We start from the raw sequence: 25213 nt of genomic DNA, 5'->3' as shown, positions 1-25213 counted from the left end.
ATAAATAAGCACACCATAGAAATTGTTGGCTTTTCTGACATGTTTGGACAAGCAAACATTTGCTCATCTATGAAACACTGCCTATTAATAAAGTTGATATACTTGAACAAAACCACAAGGAAAATAATCCTTTTCAATCATTTATTTGATAGAAATATCAACAGATGTGATATTCTTCTGTGGAAAACGTAAGTATACCCTTGGTGTCAGAAGCAAGAAGTATTGCCCCCTTTAGCAGAAATAATTTCTTGTAGGAATATAATGAAAAACTTGGCCGAAGCCCGAACATGTTTTTTCGATTTATTTTGCCATTTTTTTTCACCATTGCATAAATTAAATGGTCAAAATGTGCTTTTTACTATTTTGTCTTGCTTTTCAAAGAAAAAATCAATTACAAAAACTACAATTTCAAAATATTTATTTAACACTGAACATTTTTTTAAATTCCAGCAGGCATAGGCTACCAACAAGGCACAATATAACTTTAAATAAATAAATGAGTAAAATAAAAATATTTTGATGTGGTCATCTTTGAGCCCCCCTTGAATAGCCTAGGTTAGGCCTATAACTGACTGCTGAAAGAATGGAACACTCTGTAGACTACAACAAAAAAAGTGCATTAAAAATTGCATTGACAAGAGTGCAAAAAATGGTTCTATAGGGTTCTATACGGCTGATTATATTGGGGATATATACCGCTCGCGTCCCTGTACACCTCGCGGAGTATTATAGTGGATATAGTATAGTTAGATAGGTTGTTAATGTTATGTTCCTTCGTAGATTGATTTAGTTTAAACTATAGATTAGTTCATTTAGTCCCCACTGGTTTTTACACTGGCAGTCCATAGTACTAGTTCATGTTTCTTGTTTTGTGTTTTGACCCTGTTTTCTGTGACCGCGCCTTTGATTCCTGCTTTGCCCCGTTTGTGCCTGTTTGCCGATCACCTGACCCTTTGCCTGTCTTGACTCCGTTTTTTGGATATACGCTTTGGATTTGTCTGCCCGCCCTTAAATAAATACGTCTTTACCTGCATATGCTTCCGTACTCTACTCCCTTACGTCTCACGATGTGGCAGAATACTCCGCGAGGTGTACAGATTGTAGAAGCATGCACTTTGACACCAACAGTTGCAAAACTTACTAGCAGATTCTGCGATGAAATTTGGGGTTCTTGGAGTCTTTGTCCATCAGACGGTCTGCTCTTGGGCTGAATTTGCTGGGATGGCCAGTCCTGGTTAAGTTGGCAGTCGTTTGAAATCTGTGTCATTTGTAGATGATTTTCCTTACAGTGGAACGATGAATTTCAAATAATTTGGAGATCTTTTTAAATCCCTTGCCAGACTCATAGGCATCCACAACCTTTTTTTCTGAAGGCCTTATAGAACTCTTTAGATCTTGGCATGATGACACCACAAACCTCAGTAACAAAGGGAACACCAGACACTAGATATGAGAGGGGTGTAAATAAGACAGGTTCCAAATGCACTCCCTAAGCAGGTTCTAATCACTGGCACCCAGTCTTGAACACCTGATTCTAATTTTATGGATTTGGAGGCGTGATAAATTTAGGGGTGTTCTTACTTTTTCCATGCGACTGATTTGTTTTTGTGTTAATCTGAAATGTGACTATTACTACAAAATGTCAATTTATTGTGTCACTTGATAGAGGGCATCAACTTTATTAATAGGCAATGTTTCAAAGAGGATCAAATGTTTGCTTGTCTGAATATATATACACAGTATCTCACAAAAGTGAGTACACCCCTCACATTTTTGTAAATATTTGATTATATCGTTTCATGTGACACTGAAGAAATGACACTTTGCTACAATGTAAAGTAGTGAGTGTACAGTTCATCTAACAGTGTAAATTTGCTGTCCCCTCAAAATAACTCAACACACAGCCATTAATGTCTAAACCACTGGCAACGAAAGTGAGTGCACCCCTAAGTGAAAATGTCCAAATTGGGCCCAATTAGCCATTTTCCCTCCCCGGTGTCATGTGACTTGTTAGTGTTACAAGTTCTCAGGTGTGAACGGGGGAGCAGGTGTGTTAAATTTGGCGTCATCGCTCTCAAACTCCCTCATACTGGTCACTGGAAGTTCAACATGGCAACTCATGGCAAAGAACTCTGAGGATCTGAAAAAAAGAACTGTTGCTCTACATAAAGATGGCCTAAGCTATAAGAAGATTGCCAAGACCCTGACGCTGAGCAGCGGCACGGTGGCCAAGACCATACAGCGATACAGGAACCATACAGGTTCCACTCAGAACAGGCCTTGCCATGGTCAACCAAAGAAGTTGAGTGCACATGCTCAGCATCATTTCCAGAGGTTGTGTTTGGGAAATAGACGTATGAGTGCTGCCAGCATTGCTGCAGAGGTTGAAGGGGTGGGGGGTCAGCCTGTCAGTGCTCAGACCATACGCCGCACACTGCATCAAATTTGTCTGCATGGCTGTCGTCCCAGAAGGAAGCCTCTTCTAAAGATGATGCACAAGAAAGCCCGCAAACAGTTTGCTTAAGACAAGCAGACTAAGGACATGGATTACTGGAACCATGTCCTGTGGTCTACTGAGACCAAGATAAACTTATTTGGTTCAGATGGTGTCAAGCATGTGTGGCAGCAACCAGGTGAGGATTACAAAGACAAGTGTGTTTTGCCTATAGTCAAGCATGGTGGTGGGAGTGTCATGGTCTGGGGCTGCATGAGTGCTGCCGGCACTGGGGAGCTACAGTTCATTGAGGGAACCATGAATGCCAACATGTACTGTGACAAACTGAAGCAGAGCATAATCGCCTCCCTTCGGAGACTGGGCCGCAGGGCAGTATTCCAGCATGATAACGACCCCAAACACACTCCAAAACGACCACTGCCTTACTAAAGAAGCTGAGGGTGAAGGTGATGGACTGGCCAAGCATGTCTCCAGACCTAAACCCTATTGAGCATCTGTGGGGCATCCTCAAACGGAAGGTGGAGGAGTACAAGGCCTCTAACATCCACCAGCTCTGTGATGTCGTCATGGAGGAGTGGAAGAGGACTCCAGTGGCAACCTGTGAAGCTCTGGTGAACTCCATGCCGAAGAGGGTTAAGGCAGTGCTGGAAAATAATGGTGGCCACACAAAATATTGACACTTTGGGCCCAATTTGGACATTTTCACTTAGGGGTGTACTCACTTTTGTTGCCAGCGGGTTAGACATTAATGGCTGTGTGTTGAGTTATTTTGAGGGGACAGCAAATTTACACCGTTACACAAGCTGTACACTCACTACTTTACATTGTAGCAAAGTGTCATTTCTTCAGTGTTGTCACATTAAAAGATATAATCAAATATTTACAAAAATGTGAGGGGTGTACTCACTTTTGTGAGATACTGTATGTATATATATATATATATATATATATATATATATATATATATATATATATATATATATATATATATATATAAAATTTTCCTTGGGGTGTACTTTTTTCCCACATGACTGTATATATATTTTTTATAGCATGTGCCTACTTCATCAACTTTGTGTTATGTGCATTACTCACATGGATATTTCTAATCTCCTGTGGTGTAAGAGTACTCCTGGTCTTCTTTGCTTTCTTTGGTACTTTCTGTAAGACAATATGAGTGTGAGCTGACAAATCCAGACAATTCTGAATCTAAGTGATTGGATACTGACCATTTGTATTATTGTGGATCTGTCAATTTTGGATCATGATTATTTTGCTTACAAATACGTATCACCAGCAGAACAAAGCACTGGGCAAGAAGTGCTTAACAGTATGACTTCATTATGAATACACATAATATTTACTGTCTAATATTTTTAGCCATTATTCTTTCTGTACAGTTCATTGTTGTCTCTGATATCAAGAAGAGTATGTATAAAAGAGCTGATATATTTTTTATTATTATATATTGCTGATATTTCGCAATCAAATAAAGGTAGTGGAGCACAAAGCCAAAAGTGACCAAAGGAATACCTGTTTAGCACATTGTCTGAGCCAGTCCTTCAGGCAATTTTGGGAGAGTCCTACACCATGGAACAGCAGGTAACAAGTTTGTGTAATTTGGGGGCTACGGGCTGAGACCTGATCAAGGGCCACGGTCACATTTCCGCTGATGGAGTTACAGCTTACCTCCCACAACCTGTCACTGTCTGTTGGCAAGCACACACACACACTTAAAATCATAAAACTTGCAGGGATTCAAGTCAGTCAATGTGTGTTAATTAGCCAACTAGAAAAGCAAACTTAAACCATGGTGAAAAAGTGGTACAAAAACAACCAAACAGACACAACTACTGCCCATCTATTGCCTATGCAGCAATAGGTTTGTTGGTATAGCATCACACAAAACTTGTCCATGCGTAGACGATCTTGTCCATGGACATCCGCTTTGTGCTGCACTCAGTGCCAAGATCATGGCTGCGTAATATCACGTCTGCCACGTGCATCTATTTTGAATCATGTCTATGAAAGCAGAACAGCGAGGTTTATGAGAAAGCCGCCGTGCTATTTAAAAACAACAACAACAACAACAACAACAAAAAACCATCTGTTTGGACCGGTGGTGACTTATCCACTAGCCCCATCCTTGATTACACTAATAAAACAGTTTGGATGAATCTAAAACTGCCCTAGATGAGATCAGTATGATGGAAATCTGTTGTGGTTGATAAAATGTCTAGCACCGCATGCTTAGGATCACTCATCTCACTCTTAATACACTTCTCACCACAACATGATATATCTAACAGAACTCTACACACAGGCAGAAATTTAAAACAAGGATCAAATAACTGAAAACAACGCATTATAATTCAAATTAAATCATTACATGTGTTTGGCAAACAATGTACTAAATTAAAAGCAACACCAAAGACCACCAAAGAATAAAAAAAACAACTATTTAATACAAAACACAGATGATTTATGGTGAAAACAGAGCACTGCAGATGGCAGGACCTTATGACATTTTGCCAAGTGAATAAAAATGCACTATGTTACCCAGGGTGCTTTTTATGGTGTGAAAACAAACTATTAAATCAACTTGGACAAAACCATTGCAAACAGCCATTCAAACCTCTGCATTCTACTCACTCTCGCCATGCGACTACACCACAGGAAAAAAAGTACAAAAATGGATAGACCCTTGCAAATAAACAACTGAGAAAAGGAAGAAAACAGAGATGAGAGGAGCACTACTTTGAGGCAAAAGTCCTACCGTCCAGAAGTAGCCCAGAGGGCCCCTGTCTACCACTTCTCAAAGGCAAGTCACACACATTTATTACAAACACTCACATACACACTCAAAACAGAGAAAGCCACAGCAGGAGACATCCTGGGGTTGAATAACAAGTGAGGAAATGTGCAACACATTGCATTAAGAAGATTATTTATAAGTTGAACAAGATATTTTAGGCAGTAAAGAAACTGTAGTGCACAAACACCCTACCAGAGAAGAGCACTTTCCCACTGATGTGATAGATGTTTCCTGTGAAAGGGCTGCCTCTGAGGGATGACTTTAATCCTGAGATACAGATATGTGTGAGTTTGTTTGTGTGCGTGTGGGAGAGAGAAGAAGACAGAGAGAGAAGGAGAGAGGGAGAGTTACACCACAGAGCAGTGTCAGCTTTCATCACCAGACTTGGTATCTTGGTATCTCAGTGTAGCTAACACACTGCTAACACCTTCAGATTACATCATTTTCATTGTCTGTTACCAACCTGGATGAAAGAATTGCTTTTTTTTCCTTTCACAAACGCAAGCGCGCACACACACACACACACACACACACACACACACACACACACACACACACACTTACACATACCTTTGCAGCAATGCAGAAATAAGGATCTTTCTAGAGGACGACTGAACTGTACACAGTGTTGAGACATCGATACAGATCCACAACCAGATACATACCTGCCCTCCCACCTACAGCACAACAAAATAAAATACAGGACAGTGTTTATATGCTATATGCATTAACGTGGTAACACAACCACACATTAAAAAAGAGGAAAAGGAAGAACGCGGTTCACCAGCCAGGGTAGAGCAGGTATCTAGTTCTGATCATCTGAGAATGATAGAAACTGCTGCCACTCAGAATCAGCCGCATATCCTCCGTTCTGTAATACGAATATTGTAAACGAACAAAAGCACCAATCTCTAGAGCACCTCATACTAATGCTATTTTAATGGCCAAGATATAACACAAAGATTAATGCGTGTGCTTGCTAACCTTGTCACAGCTCCTCTCTCGGCTAGGATAAAGGCTGCGTTGGGATTCGCTGAGCGGATGAGCTGCTGCAGGTATTTCAACAGAGGGTGCTTCTGCTCAGTAGTCAAACCCGTAAACACCACGTTATTCACTACACCTGAATTAGACACACAAAGCAAAACAGACATGATTACACCAAACAAACAAGGACATGCATGTATGTGTATGCACACACACAGAGATACAAATGCTTAGATAAGCAAAAAATATCCACATGGGCCTCACCGTGACTGCACTGCTCCAGGAGTTTGGGGAAGAGAAGCCTGGGGAAATAAAGCAAGCTAGGCTGAGCTAAAATACACTTCAAAATTGTATGAATTCTTTAAGGACGTGACAGTGGTAAATTATGCTTTAATAACATTGCTTTTGTATTGAGGTACAGCACTGGGAGGGTGGTGGTGGTGGGTTGTGAAGGATGTGGAGATTTTGTTCTATCATTGTGTGGTGTGTATGAGGGTCTGATGGCTGTAGTTCTGCAGACAAATTTAACGACAGGAAAAACCTTTGGGAAGGAAGTAAAGACCTGTGTTCCATGAAGGATGTTACTGGGTTGACACAGGCTGTGACAGCACCCACACACACTCTGCTCTGAACCCGTGGGTCTGGATGACATATGACAGCTTGAACCATATCCAACACGTCTGTGTACCTGTAACACACGTATTTATATACACATAAAAGACCGTAGTAACACATAACATCTTAACAAAATGAGGCCATAGGGTGTGTTTCATATATGCAGTATTTCTGCTAGACGCAAACTCTGTAGTGCTCATCTCCTTACAGTACATTAAACATTGCAGTGAAGCAAAGCGCTTCTTTTGCAAGCCGCTGGTTACTTTGGGGGTTTGCTGCTAAAAAAGAAGCAGGTTTAGCTGCCAGGAATAAAGCGCATGCAGAGTTGTAGGCTAGATCTGTGCCCCAGTGAAACAAGCTCGCTATATTTAAGTGTTCAGAAAACTTTATTTGTACTTCTTAAACTCATTTAAATTCCAAATGTACTTACGTCTCGCTGAATGTTTGTACACGTTCTTAACCAATGTATTTCTTATCTGCACCGTGCACTTTTATATGCATTTATACAAATGTAGTTACTTCCCGTTTGTTTTCAAGGTCTTTATATGCAAGACATACTGGGATATAAAAACTGACTTTCAGTTATTGTGCTGCGGTAGTCATGTTTGGCCATTGCCTGGGAATATTAGCTTTTCATTTACATGAAGTTTACAAAAGTTTTTTTCTGCTGTCTTCATCGGTTTCATACTGCTCTCACTCCCACAGTCCACTGCACAGGATTTTCACCTGTCTCCATACAAAGTGAATGGGAGACAAGAAGAAAAATGCTTTACACTGCTGCAAAGTGAATGCGGTTAGTGAGGACTGTTTGGGAACTTGAATCTGAACCAAAAAAAACAGCCTGAGACCAATGCCAAGAAATGGTTTTAGGCCACTCATAAGCAAAACCTAGTGGGATTTAATTGTTGTAATAACACAATTTAACCCTGGTTTCAGACAACTGCAGAATGTGAAGCAAAGATCCCACATATTCGGAGTTTAACGTGCTGGCTAAACTGATACTGAATGCAAAATGCAAAGTGCCAGAGGACAGACCTGAAGTTCCTACAGACATATAATTTATTCTGAAAAAACATTGATGCCATCAATTATTTGTGTAAAAAATCTTCCAATAGTGAATGCAGACACAGCCAACGAACCTTCTGAACCGCAACACATTTATTTGCTTAACTGAATATCAATTATTTAGCACAGTCTGGATTTCCATTATTTCTATGAGTGCTCGCAAACCAAAAATATCAATTACACTCTGATTTGGGCTAGGTAAAAGACTAAGTAAGAAAGCACTCAAACAATTATGGGTTGTATTGTGAGTGTATGTCTGTCTGCCAATGTCTTACCCTGGTGTCAGTAGCAGCACTCTTGGGGCGTTTAAATATGCATCACTTGTTTTGGCCATTAGGCTACTCAGGAACCGTTGGAGATGTGGCACACACAGATCTTTTGAGTCCAAGTCAGGGCGGTACACCTCCCACCTATCAACCAAACACTCGATATAAAAATGTGGACATAGTCGCCCAATATATACTGATGGTTTTACAGTGGTGCTTGAAAGTTTGTGAAGTTAGAAGTTTCAATATTTCTGCATAAATATGACCTAAAACATCATCAGATTTTCACAAAGTAGACAACGGGTAATCCAATTAACCAAATGACAAAAACATTATACTTGGTCATTTATTTATTGAGGAAAATAAATAAATGATTCAGTATTACACATCTGTGAGTGGCAAAAATATGTGAACCTTTGCTTTTATCTGGTGTGACCCCTTTGTGCAGCAATAACTGTAACTAAAGGTTTCCGGTAACTGTTGATCAGTCCTGTACATCGGCTTGGAGGATTTTTAGCCCGTTCCTCAGTACAGAACAGCTTCAACTCTGGGATGTTGGTGGGTTTCCTCACATGAACTGCTTGCTTCAGGTCCTTCCACAACATTTCTGTTGGATTAAGGTCAGGACGTTGACTTCGCCATTCCAAAACATTAATTTTATACTTCTTTAACTGTTCGTTGGTAGAACAATTTGTGTGCTCAAGGTCGCTGTCTTGCTGCAGGACCCACTTTCTCCTGAGACTCAGTTCATGGATAGATGTCCTAATATTTTCCTTCAGAATTCGCTGATATAATTCAGAATTCATTGTTCCATCAATGATGGCAAGTCGTCCTGGCCCAGATGCAGCAAAACAGACCCAAACCATGATACTGCCACCACCATGTTTCACAGATGGGATAAGGATCTTATGCTGGAATGCAGTGTTCTTCTTACTCTAAAAGTAACGCTTCTCATTTAAGCCACAAATTCTATTTTGGTCTCATCCATCCACAAAACATTTTTCCAACAGCCTTCTGGCTTGTCCATGTGATCTTTAGCAAACTGCAGAGGGGCAGCAATGTTCTTTTTGGAGAGCAGTTTTCCAAATTTCCTCCATTTGTACACAATCTGTCTGACTGTGGGTTAGTGGAGTTTAACCTCTTTACAGATGGTTTTACAAACTTTTCCAGTCTGATGAGCATCAATAACTCTTTTCCTGAAGTCCTCAGACATCATCTTCATTATGCCATAATACACTTCCACAAACATGTGTTGTGAAGGTCAGACTCTGATAGATCCCCGTTCTTTAAATAAAACAGGGTGCTCACTCACAACTGATTGTCATCCCATTGACTGAAATCACCTGACTCTAATTACACCTTCAAATTAACTGCTAATCCTAGAGGTTCACATACTTTTGCTAATCACACATATGTAATATTGGATCATTTATCATCAAAGTATAATATTTTTGTCTCGTTTGTTTAATCGGGTTCTCTTTGTCTACTTTTAAGACTTGTGTGAAAATCTGATGATGTTTTAGGTCATATTTATGCAGATATACAAAAAATTTTAAATGCTTCACAAACTTTCAAGCACCACTGCATATACAGTAAGCTTTTGAGCTTACCTGCCACATTCTTGATTCACATCCACCAAAAAATCACACAAGCTTTCTTTAAAGCTGCCTGGTAAGCCTGTAATGATCGAAACGACCACCTAAAGGCACACACACATCCACAGTTATCTTTAACACAGTGCAATCATATAATTTGAGCAATCATAATATATTATAATATATTTAGTATATTCATATTTAATATATGTATATTTAATACATAATATATTTAGCAATCATATCATTTGAGTTGCACTACCTTGTTAAGTACTCAATTTATTAATAATTTTTTTTTATATAAGTGCGGAATTTAATTGACTGACCTTTTGCTCTGACTCAGGAGCAGCTGATTTGGGCTGTGTGTTTGGGAAAAGCGCTCCTAGGTGTTCACTGTACACAGACTCCTCGCAGATGCTACTACTGATAGCAAAGTGCTTCATAAACCTGAGGATGATAATATACCACTGAAATCAAACAAATCCATCAGGGAAGCACTATAAGCTGTAACTGATCACTGAGTGAATGTGCTGCTACCTGTCCATATCCGGCAGGTCTGGATAAGCAGTCTTCAGGGTTGCTCTGGTATTTAATGCAGATGAACCATGTGCCTCATGAAGCTTCAGCAATCTGGAGCACCTGTCAGGGTCAGCAGGATTAGACACATACAGAAAGAGGTGTTAAACTTGAGGTTTAAAAAAAATTTAACTGCAAAGTTACATAACGCTGTAAAACACAACTAATACTATACTAAGATCATGAACTCACATGCTCATCTGGTTCAGACTCAGTTGGTCTTGGGCAACATGCTGCACATGGAGCTTAGAATCAGGCTCATTCCAAACCTGCAGGACCTGAGAAACAAATACAACTGATTCATAAACAAAATAAATGTGCTGAAATGGTTAAGCTAATGTTGCTGCACAACAGGGTGATGATACCTGTGAGTAAAAGTCTTTGTAACCCTTGGTTTTGGGCATCAGAGAGATGGCCAGACAACAGTCAGCACTGTGTAGAGGAAAAGGAAGGTGCGGAAGCAGAGAGGACTCATACTCAATAAACAGCATGGTAACCGCAGAGAAAGAGTCCTGCAAAACATCAATATTTACACAGCATTTTCAGTTACATACTGGACCTCAGCTGAAACATGATGTTCATCTGACAATGTCCAACGTAAGTAGTGTTACACCGGTGTTTGCCTTGTTCTCAACATCACTGATGCTATGTTCGAACAAGGTGTTTAAATAAATAATGAAGCAAAATTTTACATAAAACATATGGGAAGCAGCCATAAGGAGATTAGAATGCAGTTCTTCAGAAATCCATGGATGCGTCTGAAATTGCATACTATGACAGTACCTACTGCATTTGATTCAGTACCTGCTTAGCTGTTGATACAGTACGTACTTATCAGTATAAGTGGTAAGCATGTATATAATCGGGACGTACAAAGCCCCAGTCCCGTTGCATTATGGGATAGCGCAGTATCCACAGTGTCCAGTGGTTCCACGCTGCAGAATCTCAGCGGAAGCAATAGGGCATCTGGGTACAGGTATATCTCGCCTACTGTTTTATGAATACTGAGAATTCGGACATGCTATTCTTTTGACGTACTACTTTTCGCGTAGTGTGTAGTAGAGTAGAAGGGATATTGTGTCGCAGACCAGGGATTGACCCCAAGCTCTTTATTTAATCTCCCAACCAATTAAGTTGCAAGTCTGTGGATAAACGAAAACAACTAAGATGGAGGTAGAGTGCTAGCAGATGATAGTGTGGGGACAGGAATCTGAGATGCTGTATATTAAGGCTGCTTGTTTTTTTCTGAACAAAAACACCTAATATAAAACACAGCCTTAGCTGGTTAGTAAACAAGTAGGTAACATTTTGGTTCATGTTTAAAGTAGATACTAACCCCATCATAAACTTTGATGTTTCTGATATGATTCTTGGAAAGAGTGATGATGCCATAAGACGGATGAACAATCAATAAGCCCTCTGAGAAAAACACCAGCTTCCCTAGAACACAAAATTCCAAACAAACATTAATGGGTTTTAAAATAATAATAAAAAAACAACTCACTAAACAAACACCCAACATATGTGACACAATGTAGCTCATACCTTCTTCAGGTGTAGAAAGCAAACTGTTAGAGAACACCTGTGCTGAGTGTTTGGTTGTTAGAGGAACCCCTAAAAATGTCCCGTTCTCCTCCTGTTCTCACACACACATACAGTGGGAATCAGAGGACATAAATTAAGCATACCAATTGTTATAACACTGTATTGAAATAAGCACTGAAATAGAGTTCACCTTCAACAAATGCAGAGCTTGCTCAGAAAATTTCACATCAGTGTCATCCACCTACAGTCAACACAAAAGAGACACAATACAATCCTTCAATCAATTCAACTAACAAATTCATTCATGGAAAGGGCTTTACTGTGAAACTAGTGCACTTCAAATACAAAAGTGTGTCTTTATTATGAAAAAATTCAATTAATAGAATCCATCTACAGAGAGAGTGAAACACTGTACCATCCAGGAGATATAGCGAGGGACTGAAGAGGTAAGTAAAGTGAAAAAGCTGTTTGATGCAAGCGCTCCATCTGCAGGACAAGACACACATTATATTTTAATGTCTCATTAGATAAAGAGCCAGCAAGATTTTAAACTAACCTCCTTTTAAGACTAACCAAAAACATTCCCACATTTTGCTTTGTATGAGCTTTGTGCTTGAGTATATGAACATTACTACTGTGTAATGAATGGGGTTCTCATGAAATTAATGGTTGTCAAATGGTTGTCATTTTAGGCAATCGGTTACATTACACATAATCTAATATCAAAACGGGCCACACACACACACAAAAAAAAACACAAAACAGTTATTAGACCAATAACACATTAACTCATCTGAAATGTGGTAATTTATCAGCATTTATCTGAAAGTACATTCTGTACACACAAACTCTATCAGCTACATGTATCAACTCCAAACCAAATGAACATAAATAAACAAATTAAAATAAATAAATAAAAACTGGATGGAAACATGGAAATTGTATTTTTGATCCTCAGTTGATTCTCTTTGAAACAGTGCCTATTAATAAAGGTGATACACGATATAAAATGACACATAATATTGAAGTTTTGAAGTAATTTTAAAAATTAAAATTAACAAAAAAATTAATCAGATCAGACACATGGAAAAAATAAGTATACCCCTACATTTATCACACCTTCGAATCGATAAAATTAGAATCGGGTGTTCAAGACTGGGTGCCAGTGATTAGAACCTGCTTAGGGAGTGCAGGTGGAACCGGTCTTATTTACACCCCTCTCATATCTAGTGTCTGGTGTTCCCTTTGTTACTGAGGTGTGTGGTGCAATCATGCAAAGATCTAAAGAGTTCTATAAGGCCTTCAGAAAAAAAGATTGTGGATGCCTACGAGTCTGGCAAGGGATTTTAAAAAGATCTCCAAATTATTTGAAATACAATATTCCACTGTAAGGAAAATCATCTACAAATGGCACAAATTTCAAACGACTGCCAATTTATCCAGGACTGACCAGGACTGACCTGCATTGGAGGTGTGCCAGGAAAAAACCTTTGCAAGACTACAGTTTGCCAATGAGCATATAGGCCAAGACGAGGCCTTTTGGTATAATGTGCTCTGGACAGACGAATCAAAGATAAGAGTTGTTTGGCCACAGTAACAGCAGACATGTTTGGCACAGACCAAAGACAACTTTTCAGGAGAAGCACCTCATACCAACTGTGAAGCACAGTGCTGGAAATGTTATGGTTTGCTGCCAAGGGTGTACTTACTTTTTCCATAGAAGAATACCACAACTACTGATATTTCTATTGAATCAATTATTGAAAAAGTAAATTTTCCTTGTGGTTTTGTTCAAGTATATCAACTTCATTAACAGACACTGTGTCATAGATGATCAAATGTTTGCTTGTCCATATATGTCAAATTATCAAATTATTATATGTCAATAATTACAAATTATTTTTTTCCACACGAGTGTATATTTTGGGGGTAGCAGGGCGACGTCCCTGCCACTGCTCCGCCACCAGGAGACATTCCAGGGTTAAAAGAATGAAATGTAGGCGGTACGAAGCGGACAACCCAGCAGCTGATCTGTGCCATATGGAGGCAGCGGCACTGGGCATGCATTAACGGTGCAAATGAGGCTTGCTACAGCCTTAGTCACTGGGGAGGACTGTAAAGTTTTGGCTGCGGTAGGCATGTTGGCAAGGCTGAAGGAAGAATGGTAACCGAATGGGCACCGGATGAGGTGCAACAGGCAGTAATGCCATAGCACTACAACGTCTACCTGTGTAATTAATATAATGGAAAGAATTATATTAAATTATTGAAATTAATTATATTAAATTATATGAAAGAGGAAATCAATATAGTGTGTAGTTAAAAATAAAATAATATAAGCTGTGATTGCATAGGTATTCAATCACATTGGTGTGAAGCCCCTAATTTATTTATTGTGAAGAGAGACATGATTACAGCATCAAATGTTTTAGCTTGCTAATGAAAAATTACTTATCAATAGCAGAGTGGCTGTTTATGGGTTAGTTAATTGCTCCATTTTGTCCACTAGAAGCCCCTCCAACCTTTCAAATGGTCCATAAGATGGCAGAAACTCTACATTCATCTGGTGGACCAGATTAAAACCTTTACAAGAATGAGCTGTACTACTGATATTCCTAATTTAACTGGAAGATTACATAACACATTACTTCCACTAAGACAAACATGCTCAGCAAGTTGCTAGTATAATGCCTTTCTGGTCTGCTATTAATGTTCTCAAGTAACTATAGTGTGCTGTTTGTTTTTGCACCTTGTAGCATCTAGAATATTTATGTGTCATGTTATCACATAGATTTATGTAAATCTACCTATGCACCAAGGTGCTTCTCAAAAATCTGTACTAAGTTTAGCAACATGGTATACAGTGCCTGCCACTAATATTGGTACCATTGATAAATATGAGAAAAGGTTTAAAAAAAAAAATGTTCAAAAAAATTCACAAAAATACTCTGCGCGCACGGATATCAAACAATTGCAAACAAAGCAGGTTTATCAAAAAAAAATACATTTTTAAATATATGTGTGCCACAATTATTGGCACCCCATGAACTCATATGAGAAAAATATATTTGAAGTATATTCCCATTGATATTTGACATTTTTTAGAACTCCTGGGTGACTAGGAACAGGAAATTGTTCAACCATGACTTCCTGTTTCACAGGGGTATAAATATGAGGTACAGTAACACATAGGCCAAATTTCCTTACTCATTCATAACAATGGGATCTTTTGTTAAAGAATTTCACAAAAATTCCCTGCTCTCATGAATATCAAACAATTGCAAACAAAATACAGGTTTATATAAAAGAATCTTTGTTAAATATAGCTGTGCAACAATTATTGGCACCCTTTTAGTCAATATTTTGTGCTGCCTCCCTTTGCCAAGATAACAGTTCTCCTATAATGCCTGATGAGGTTGGAGAATACATGGCAAGGGATCCGAGACCATTCCTCCATACAGAATCTCTCCAGATCCTTCAAATATCGAAGTCCATGCTAGTGGACTCTCCTCTTCAGTTCACCCGACAGGTTTTCTATGGGTTTCAAGTCAGGGGACAGGGATGGCCATGACCTTGATTTTGAGTGAACAATTTTTGTGTTTATTTTGATGTATGTTTTGGATCATTGTCCTGCTGGAAGATCCAACCACGACCCATTTTAAGCTAGGAAAAAAACCCACTTCCACCATCAGGGCAATAATTAAGAAGTTCCAATCAACTGGAAATGTTATGAATCAACCTGGAAGAGAACGTGTGTCTATATCGTCTCAATGCACTGTGAATTTTTGAACAAAAGATCAAAAGATTAAATAAAACATTTTCACAGCCTTCTAAGCTCATACTTAAGGGTGCCAATATTAGTGGAGGGCACTGTATATGGAGGCCACTGATGATGGCTACATGAACAATACCATAATAAATTAAATATTTGTTTGTATAAGTAGTGGTTACATAATATATTGGATCAAAATAAATACCTGCAATTATGGCAAGTTTAGTTATAAATAATAATGTTTGACCGTATCAGCACCATCATGCAACGTTTTGGTTCAGGGCAGTTAAGTCCACTGCATTTGTAATTTAGAATGCTTTTGAAGGGTTGTTTTAGCAAAGGTTCTAGACAAAACATCTAAATCATTGGCATAAACTTACTAGTCACAAAGCAGTTAACAAACAGAAATCTCACCCCTCTGCTGAATGTAGATGCTAGACTCCAGGAAAGACTCAGAGAAAACAACAGATCCCAGGTCCCCTCCACCCCACTGGAGATCTGGAATATCATACACTACCATGGAGGCCTGAGGATTGTCAGAGAACACTGCGTTATTCAATATGCTATGTCAGGAAGGAACAGTCAGAGCAGAATATTTGAGTCAGGCTGTTAGGCATTTGACAAACAACTTACAGTTTTGACCAGAAAGCGACTGTGCTCATCAGTGAGAGGTATAACTCTAGGAGGAGAAGGACAGAATGTATAATGTGATTAGGCTGTGGAAAGAAACCATATATTTGAGCATTATCAATGCGTATGTGAAACCCACCTGCCCGCATTGTTCACAGCTTCGATGCTGAATACTGCTTTAGACCTGGATTGCCACAGAAAGCATCAGTCAGTGCAGTGTCATTAACAGAAGCTGCTACAGGATTAAACATCAAAAGCAACTACCCACATCAAAACATGTGATTAGTTACATGTACAATACATGGCTAAAAGTATGTGGACACCTGACCATCACACTCATATGTGGTTCTTCCACAAAGTTGGAAGCACACAGTTGTAAAGGACGTCATTGTATGCTATAGCATTACAATTTCCCTTCACCAAAACTAAGGGATCCAGCATGACAATGCTCCTGTTCACAAAATGAGATCCATAAACACATGGCTTGTGTAAAGTGTATGCAAGAGTAAGACAGAATGAGAGACCTGAGAGCACTCCTGTACTGAAGCATCCCAAAGGTTTCCAAAGCCAGATGAAATGTTTGCTCTGCTACATCCTTTGCCTAATAAATGAACAATGCTGAGTCAGAAGTGCTTAATGCACATGAACACCTCAACTTTGATTTATAGCAGAAATAACTTTAATGAGCAAATTCAACTGACGACAAATCAAAGCTGCTGTAATTAACAAAATAACTGTTGTCAACATAAACGCCAAAAAAAAAAAAAAAGTTTCCCAGTGCAGTGTAAACATCTTGTTTATACGTATTCAGATTTTAATGACACAAAATCAGTCAGTGTAGATAATGGTCGATAAAATTACAACTCTACCTTGCTTGCGCTGGAGTTGATGGAGAAGCATTTGATTCCTGCCAGCACTGACTGAACAACAGCTGAGTAGATCTGTGTAAGCAGCCTGCAAAAGACCAAATCCGGTTTTCACTCCACTGGAGGCAATGTAACTTATAATCAAAGATAAACACTGTCTGAGCACTTACATGACTTCTGACAACTTCTGCGTGGTGCTATTTTCATTCCCTTCACAAGCAACACAAAAATGTAGACAATTTAATGGAACACGTCACTCAGAACAGGAGCACTGTAAGAAGCTTTATTGATGACAGAAACTTACCCAGGTATGGGACATGAGTACTGCCAAAGAAATATGTTCTTGCACAGGTCAGTGGACCTTTAGGAGCTACACACTGAAGCAGCTGAAAACAGAAAGACAGAAAATGCTTTTTCTTTGGCACGCTCCTACATAGTGTTGGTTATTAGCATTATCTCTGCATGTGTGGTGTTCTCTTACCATGTGCTTTGCAGCACTTCCACAAGGCCCAGTGTTACGGACCTGATGGCCCTCAGAGGGGAAGGTGAAGCAATAGTTTTCCAGGTCATCTTTGGACGAGTGACTCCCAAACAGCACATATGGCTGTCGGCTTTTGCTTATAAATGCACAAAGGAAAACATTATATAAAACAAATATATATACATAAAACATATATAAGGCCTAGACAAATAAGCATATTATCAAATACCTTTTATCTGTGATATTACTTGAAATGAGACCATGGGAGTAATATGTTCTGAATGGCTTCATTAAAGAAAGAAAAGACAAAAAGTGAGAATGCAAACATGAGAACACATTTAAAATACAAAAAGACAAACAAGACAAAGGCCATGGTTCCAAACTGAAACAATTCAAATATATTCCCTCTAGCATTTGATCTTTCACTTTGACACACATTTAGACGCTTTTGCTCGGTCTATACTGTATTGGTATAGACCGAGTACAGATATGACTGGGATGTTTAAGCATCAAACAACAGACCTAGTCTTTTAATTAGCATTCCCATCACATCTTAGAAAATTCTCTGGGAATTACATCTCAGTCATGATCACATCACAAAAAAATAACAATAATAAAAAAGATAGAAATCTGAGTTTGTACCTCTGCAGTCTGAGCCTCTGACATCTCCTGCATGCTCAGCGGGCTCTCTGTGTTCACGCTGGTAAACAAGCAGCTCCACTGCTTCTCAAACAACAGCAGATCCTTCAAAAGAACACTGCATTCACATCACCTCTGTGTGTTTGTATTGGTTTCCGTTATGTAATTAGGTAATGATATGTTTGTACCTCATTGAGCAGATAGTCCAAAGACACCGGGTCTAGTCTTCCATAAATCTCCCAAAGACTCTCACTCATATTAGTCAGCTAGAAATATATTACACAAAGGTCACATAGGTACACACTGTTTGATGTCTGTACAGATAACAGTCATAGCTCCGCAGCAATGCGCTACCTTGTATTTCATGGTGAAAAAACCACCAGCTCCTATTCCTTCCAGAGCGAATGCTTGAATAATAGGCCACTTCTCTAACATGAACATATCAAACTTCTGCACATGACCTACAGACAACATTTAAACCTTGATCAGCAGCGGCATTAGTATACCGATTGCTTTCCACATGTAAATTTAATGCACACGTGTCTTACTTTGAGAGCTGTAGGGTATTCCAATGCAACTGCAGTCTTCAACCATAGAAACAAAACTGGAGATTTTAAACTCTTCTGCGGCTTCCTCATCCTCGTACTGAGAGACGGAGACAGAAAAGAATGACAGAAATAAACCATTTATAAATGTTAGCTCAAGCCAATCTCATGATACAAATACATTTATATATCAGACTTGAAACAAAAAAGGTCACAGATGTAAAAACCCACATTCATTAACCTATTTAATTCTCATAGCATATGAAGTGGTAATAACTTGTGTCGCTATCGTAACCTAGGTCTGACAGTGCTTACTTGTTAACTCAAACACTGTTTCCTGGATTCAGATCACTACACTGAATGAACACTGAATGGAGAGGCAAAACATTAAACAGGGCAAGGCATGCAGAGTCTTATATGGTGTCTCAGTAACATAGCAGCTGACATGCCATTGCACAAACAAAAGCCTTATACTTAGCAACGGAAATGGAACTTGGAGAGCGTACATAATCTGTGCAGATAAGAATGGCACTCCAAGGGCACTATAAAAGAGTAAGGATTCCTTATATAGAATTTATGATACAGTCAGTCTTTGTTGTGCCTTATGTTTGTAATGAGTGGTGCAGCTGATCACCTCTGCCTCAGTCATGCAGTGCAGGTGCAGATTTCTCCAGTGGGAAATGTAAGGAAGCAAGTAGCTATAATTCACAGGGTTACAATACAGGTGCACACTCTCTGCCTTTATGAGTAGGATCACGTCTGGAAACAAACACACAGATTTACAGTATAATAGCAGGATATAAACCCCCAGCACAGCAGTTTGAAGTATTTAGTGTAACTTCCGTTGGTCACAAATACATATGTTTCTATACATTAAATATATTCTCTATTGACAGAACATCTTATGAACTTGAGTGCACTGGACAAGCTGTCATGCATACTCAAGCTAAAAAAAAAAAAAAAAAAAAAGCATGCAAGCAAACTCTGTGTTGCATCATTCGTTTTCTTGTTTACGTTCTGAAGTCTTTTGCAAAAGAAGCCAAAAACTTGGCGATGACAGCTTTGAAGTTCACGACAAAAGGCACAAGCAAAGAACGTTCGCATTTCTTAAGCTAACAGTGGAGTTTGATGAAGCATGTAGGATCATACCATCCAGCACCTCCTCAGGAAAGTCCTCACAGAGCTGCTTCTGGTTGTGCTGATACAGACCAAAGAAAAGGTAGCTGGCCAACTCACTACAGCCCTCGTTATAACGGCTGTCGATACCTGATAAAGCCACAGGAGCACATAACGACACAGAAAGAAAAAATGTGAAATAAGATCAGGGCTACACTCACTGTCCACTGCAGATACAGGTCAAGGGCTTCAGTTAACGTTCACATCAAATTAACGTTCACATCAACCATCAGAATGGGGAAAAATCTGATCTTTGCGGCTGCCAAATGACTGGCTAATTGGATAACTGCATAACTGCATAAATGAGCAGGTATACAGGTGTTCCTATTAAAGTGGACGGTGAGTGTATGCAAAACATATGATTTGCTTGTTTTACCTGCTAAAATGATTTCTGCGCTAATAAAAGTACATCACTGAGATGTACTAGCAGGATATCGAAACAATGTCATTTTGTCTATGGAAATAATTCACTAATAAGAGAATTTAGTTGAGATCACTCTGTGATGTACAGTGCATAATCTAATCATATGTACTTCATATACTGTAAGGACAGAATGGTAAAACCAAGAACCAGTGCTAATGTCTGCATTAATTCTGGATGAAAGACAGAAGTGTATATTTGCTACAGTTGCTACTCTGCAGGTTTGGGTAACTTGCAGAATAGAGTGTAAATGCAGAAGGACCTTATTGCGAGTACACTCCACATTGTCACAACAGAGAGCTGTGGATTAGGCACAGGGTATCAAGAGGCATTTTATAAACTTTCTTGTTAATATGTATACAAGTAACATGGAACATTTGATCTGATGAACTCACCCAGCGTGCAGAGGATGCCATCTGGAACGGTTTCGCCATCAGCCTTCAGGAGAGCCTGAACTTGCCGCAAGCGTGAACAGCTGTGAACACAGTACACCTGTACAGATCTACCTTTTTCCCTTAACAATATACACAATGAGGTCACAAATTCGTATCATTTCAGATGGCTTCATTTGTTTTTAAAAACTTAGCAAGGTTAAAGTTCGGGGCAGGGATAGCAGTTATGACTTTTGTTACTTAACTTAATTTGTAAGAAAATTCTAATAAAATCCAACCAATCGCACACTTGTACATAATTTTAGTGATCAGGTTCCTATGCAGCATTACGTAATCAGTTATAAAATCAAGCGACCAATAACAGGGAAGAGACTTATGTGCATTTATATTTAGTTAGCTATATCCTGCTTGATGCGACATTTGCATGTTGTACATATCCTGAACAGAATTATTTTTTTTATTATTATTTACTGATTTAAAACAAATTCATTAGAACCCCTTCCCTTTGAGCCAGCAGGAAGGTGTGAGCATTTTGTTTTAACATACGGTAGTCAAACTGTAGTACTACATTGGTAACGTTAACTCAAAGCTCAAGTGAAATCAGATCACCTGAATTTTCTGATGCTACACTGGCACATCATCAGTCCAGCCCTGATGATTATCAATTATAGATTGCAGCAAAAAATACAAATAATTAAAAAAAATCACATGCATTTTACAGCAGAAGAGCAACTTTTTTTTTTTTTTTTTTTACAAAGATGATTAACATACAGTTGAGGTCATAAATTTACTTTGTAATGGGATCATAAAAATGCCATTAGTTTTTTTATTTAGTGCTGCTCTGAATAAGTTATTTCACATAACAGCTGTTTACATATAGTTAACAAGACACAATAATAATGGAAGTGACACAATGAATCAGTTCAAAAGTTCACATAAATTATTTTGTCTTCTGGGAAACATGTAAATATATACTTAGCAAAAAAAAAAAAAAGAAACGTCCTCTCACATTCAACTGCTTTTCTTAATGTGCAAATATTTGTATCAACATAGAAAACATTCAACTAAGAGATAAACTGAACCAGTTTCACAGACATTTGATGACCAGAAATGGAATAATGAGTCCCTGAACAAAGAGGGGTCAATATTAAAATTAACAGTCAGTATCTGGTGTCCTCCAGCTGCTATAAGTACTACAGTGCATCTCATCCTCATGGACTGCACCAGATTGGCCAGTTCTTGCTGTGAGATGTTACTCCATTCTTCCACCAAGGCATTTACAAATTCTCCATCACGTCCGGGGGGACACATGGGTACATGTAACTTTCCACTTCAAGGACGATCAGTTGTCCTCTCTGTCTCCCTGTAGCACTGTCTTGAGCGTCTTACATTACAGACTTTGCAGTTTATTGCTCTGGCCACATCTGCAGTCCTCATACCTCCCTGCAGCAGGCCTATGGCATGTTCACACAAGTGAGCACGAACCCTAGACATCTTTCTTCTGGTGTTTTCAGAGTCAGTAGAAAGGTCTGTTCAGTCTCCTAAGTTACTGTAACTGTGACCTTAACTGCCTACCACCTGTAAACTGTTAGTGTCATAAGGACTGTTTCATAGGTGCATGTGCAGTAATTGTTTATGGTTCATTGAACAAGCATGAAAAACACCGTTTAAACTCTTTCCAATAAACATCTGTAAAGCTTATTTGGATTTTACATAATTATCTTTAAATTACAGTCTCCTGAAAAAGGGACGTTTCTTTTTTGCTAATTATATTATGTAGCTTCTGAAGGGCAGTACTGAGAAAAAAAAAAGAACAACTATCAATTTACACCGATCACCCTATTCAAAAGTTTACTCCCCCCCGGCTCTTAATGTATTGTGTTGTCTTCGTGAGCATCAGGGAATGTTTGCACCTTTTGTACTAGTTGTGTACAAGTCCATCAGTTGTCCTCAGTGTTTAAAGATGGATCTCAACATCATATAGACCACAGATGGAAAGGAGTCAAAAATGCAGAAGATGCTGGAAAAGCAAATATTGTGCAGGACCTTGAGCATTTCCCTGTAGGGTTGTCAAAAGTACCGGTACTTCGGTACCAAGTCGGTACTAAAAAGAGAAAAAGTTGATGGTACCAGATGTTCATAAGTACCGGGTCAACCCTAGTACTGACGTGCTGTGCCTGACACTATTTAATAAAATAGTGTGTTGTTCAATTAGCATGTTGTGTTTTGCTTTGGTACCGAAATTGGTACAGAGTACCGTAACACCCCTATTTCCCGGAAGAACAGTGGGCAGTTTAACTTGGACAAACAAGGGACTCATGAACAACCATCACAGAACATAAAAACAGTCGTTGATCATCCAGGTAACAACACACAGTATTAATAATGAAGCGCATGTAAAATTTGTACTGGTTCATTTGTGTAAATTCAGTCATTATTGTGTCTAGTGGACTATATGTAAATATCTGTTAGGACAGCACTAAAGAAAAACAAAACAAAATGCAATTTTATTAACATTCTGCAAAGCATATGGAAACCTATGACCTCAAATGTACATTATTTTTATTTTAAATAAACAGCAGCCGTAAATAAAGAAATGGCCATGGCATGGTAACCAATCACTGACAATGATTTCTCTTGCACTGTTATAGGTTCAACTGGACTAAAGTTTAATGTGCAGTGGATGAACTACTAATAAAAGAGTAATCTAATAACCTTATAAAACATTCAGATGTGTTAACCAGTTACACAAGTAGGCAAATGTAATTTAGTTGTTTTCTATTAGCTACTTTCCCCTCCATTCATTTACAGAGTTGTTTAGACAGGATGTCTGACCCATTAAAGCGAATATAAAAATATATAGTATGCAGTCTACCTTATACCGGGACCATAAAAATCAAGTGTTTTGGCCATTTTCTTTGGTAAATCAGCTATTAGTCATGACTAGCCAACATTTTGCAAGAACAAATGCTCACACTAATTGATCTTGCTTTTGTTTAATCCTTTGGAATTTTCTGTGGCTTTGGCGAATCTCAGTTTGACGTGAACTGCCTTCTGGAGCAGAGCGCTGCTGGCTAACGGTCTGAAGAACACAAACAACCTTACATTTTCGGTTTAACTAAAGGTTAAGACAACAGGCGGTTTGCTTTCACGCATTTACAAATAAATGTTTTTTTTGGCAAGTATTACTGCCCATAACCGGGTGCTTGACTGAGCACTAACCAACCACTCGTGTACAAACAGTGACTAGCTAACAGGCGTTAGCAACTACATCACCACTACAACCGTCATCTCTTTTCCAACGTCCTTCAAGTAAAAAAAAGATATCCACTTGGATATAAAGTGACATTTATAATTACCTCACGGGCGGACCGACCAAACTAGACTTTCCATCCGTCTTATTTATACCGGACATATTCGCAAAGTCAGGATTGATATTAAAATTGCCGTTATTATTAAAATAAAATTTCAGCTCGCGCACATCTCCACAATCAACAGCCTCAGCTGGAGAACAGCAATACTGGCGAACGAACATAGCAACCGACTGTACCATTTCTGTGAGGAGGGTACGCTGGTTGTCACCTAGCAAAATAAACATTTTCTTCACCTAATAGATATGACCTTTCTTTAGGCAAGTGTGTTAGAGACTAGTTTAATGTGTAATTCCATATATAATTTGAATTATAAAGTATTCGACGATCAAAACCTACGAAATTTGGCTGCGCGTATTTCCCCTTCCCTGAAGTTAGAGTCAGACATTCCTCCTTACAATGGCTAATGCAATCCTAGAGCAATGCCTCGGAACTCAAACTGTAAATGTAACGTGAGCTCAGGACGATTTTCTCACAACTTCGTTGCTTCGAAGAATACATGCCAGTAGTGTCCATTACTGTCTGATATATTTACAATTTGAAAGGAATAACTTGTTTAAGTGGTCACGTTCACGTTGAAATCACATTCCAAAGCTCAGATTTTTTCATTTCTGCCACCGATTTAAGATTTATATTAGCTGAAAATGTAGAAAAAAAAAAAGTTTGGGCAGTCTTAAAAAAACACCCGAAACAGCAACGTAAAAGCATCTGTGGTTTGTAAAAACACCTACTGAAATTTTGAATAAAGCACATAAACCATATCAGACAAGAACAGGAAGTTCCTAAAAAAGCACTTGAACTTCCCCTAACGCACACGCACATAAACTTTCCTGATGACCGACTTGCTCGGATAAAGCGAGGTTAAAGTCAGGCCTAAAGGTTTCCTATGTACAGCCAGGTCCATAAGTATTTGGACAGTGGCACAGTTTTCAAAGTTTTGACTCTGTATACCACTACACTGGAAGGAAGCAATCAAGATGTGATTGAAGTGTAAACTTTCAGCT

The 25213-nt window shown here is 38.8% G+C and overlaps 1 protein-coding gene across 3 annotated transcripts in view; it reads right to left on the bottom strand.

Annotated features, from left to right (window-relative positions):
- Window positions 1-24393, bottom strand: part of dnaaf9 (dynein axonemal assembly factor 9) — a 28281-nt gene extending 3888 nt beyond the window's left edge. The window contains exons 1-36 of one of the 3 annotated variants that reach the window (XM_053679632.1): window positions 24198-24393; window positions 20842-20921; window positions 19999-20115; window positions 19484-19608; window positions 18853-18949; window positions 18659-18765; window positions 18493-18570; window positions 18308-18409; window positions 17895-17950; window positions 17666-17801; window positions 17489-17570; window positions 17355-17394; window positions 17188-17272; window positions 16843-16919; window positions 16458-16502; window positions 16322-16367; window positions 16103-16214; window positions 12332-12402; window positions 12107-12157; window positions 11917-12007; window positions 11708-11811; window positions 10737-10883; window positions 10564-10649; window positions 10333-10434; window positions 10122-10242; window positions 9811-9899; window positions 8210-8344; window positions 6817-6942; window positions 6519-6556; window positions 6255-6390; window positions 6055-6141; window positions 5841-5947; window positions 5463-5537; window positions 3989-4164; window positions 3551-3616; window positions 1142-1258 (exon numbers count right to left, since the gene is read on the bottom strand). In XM_053679632.1, the coding sequence (XP_053535607.1) occupies window positions 1142-1258; window positions 3551-3616; window positions 3989-4164; window positions 5463-5537; window positions 5841-5947; window positions 6055-6141; window positions 6255-6390; window positions 6519-6556; window positions 6817-6942; window positions 8210-8344; window positions 9811-9899; window positions 10122-10242; window positions 10333-10434; window positions 10564-10649; window positions 10737-10883; window positions 11708-11811; window positions 11917-12007; window positions 12107-12157; window positions 12332-12402; window positions 16103-16214; window positions 16322-16367; window positions 16458-16502; window positions 16843-16919; window positions 17188-17272; window positions 17355-17394; window positions 17489-17570; window positions 17666-17801; window positions 17895-17950; window positions 18308-18409; window positions 18493-18570; window positions 18659-18765; window positions 18853-18949; window positions 19484-19608; window positions 19999-20115; window positions 20842-20921; window positions 24198-24391 (3504 nt within the window). In that variant the 5' untranslated portion in view covers window positions 24392-24393. The remainder of the gene's footprint in view (window positions 1-1141; window positions 1259-3550; window positions 3617-3988; window positions 4165-5462; window positions 5538-5840; window positions 5948-6054; window positions 6142-6254; window positions 6391-6518; window positions 6557-6816; window positions 6943-8209; window positions 8345-9810; window positions 9900-10121; window positions 10243-10332; window positions 10435-10563; window positions 10650-10736; window positions 10884-11707; window positions 11812-11916; window positions 12008-12106; window positions 12158-12331; window positions 12403-16102; window positions 16215-16321; window positions 16368-16457; window positions 16503-16842; window positions 16920-17187; window positions 17273-17354; window positions 17395-17488; window positions 17571-17665; window positions 17802-17894; window positions 17951-18307; window positions 18410-18492; window positions 18571-18658; window positions 18766-18852; window positions 18950-19483; window positions 19609-19998; window positions 20116-20841; window positions 20922-24197) is intronic. The other 2 variants (XM_053679633.1, XM_017464299.3) reach the window with 2 other exon arrangements.
- Between the last annotated feature and the right edge of the window lie 820 nt (window positions 24394-25213).

Source organism: Ictalurus punctatus, chromosome 3 (assembly GCF_001660625.3).
Source record: "Ictalurus punctatus breed USDA103 chromosome 3, Coco_2.0, whole genome shotgun sequence".
NCBI classification, from domain to species: Eukaryota; Metazoa; Chordata; class Actinopteri; order Siluriformes; family Ictaluridae; genus Ictalurus; species Ictalurus punctatus.
This window is presented reverse-complemented; position numbering and strand designations above follow the sequence as displayed.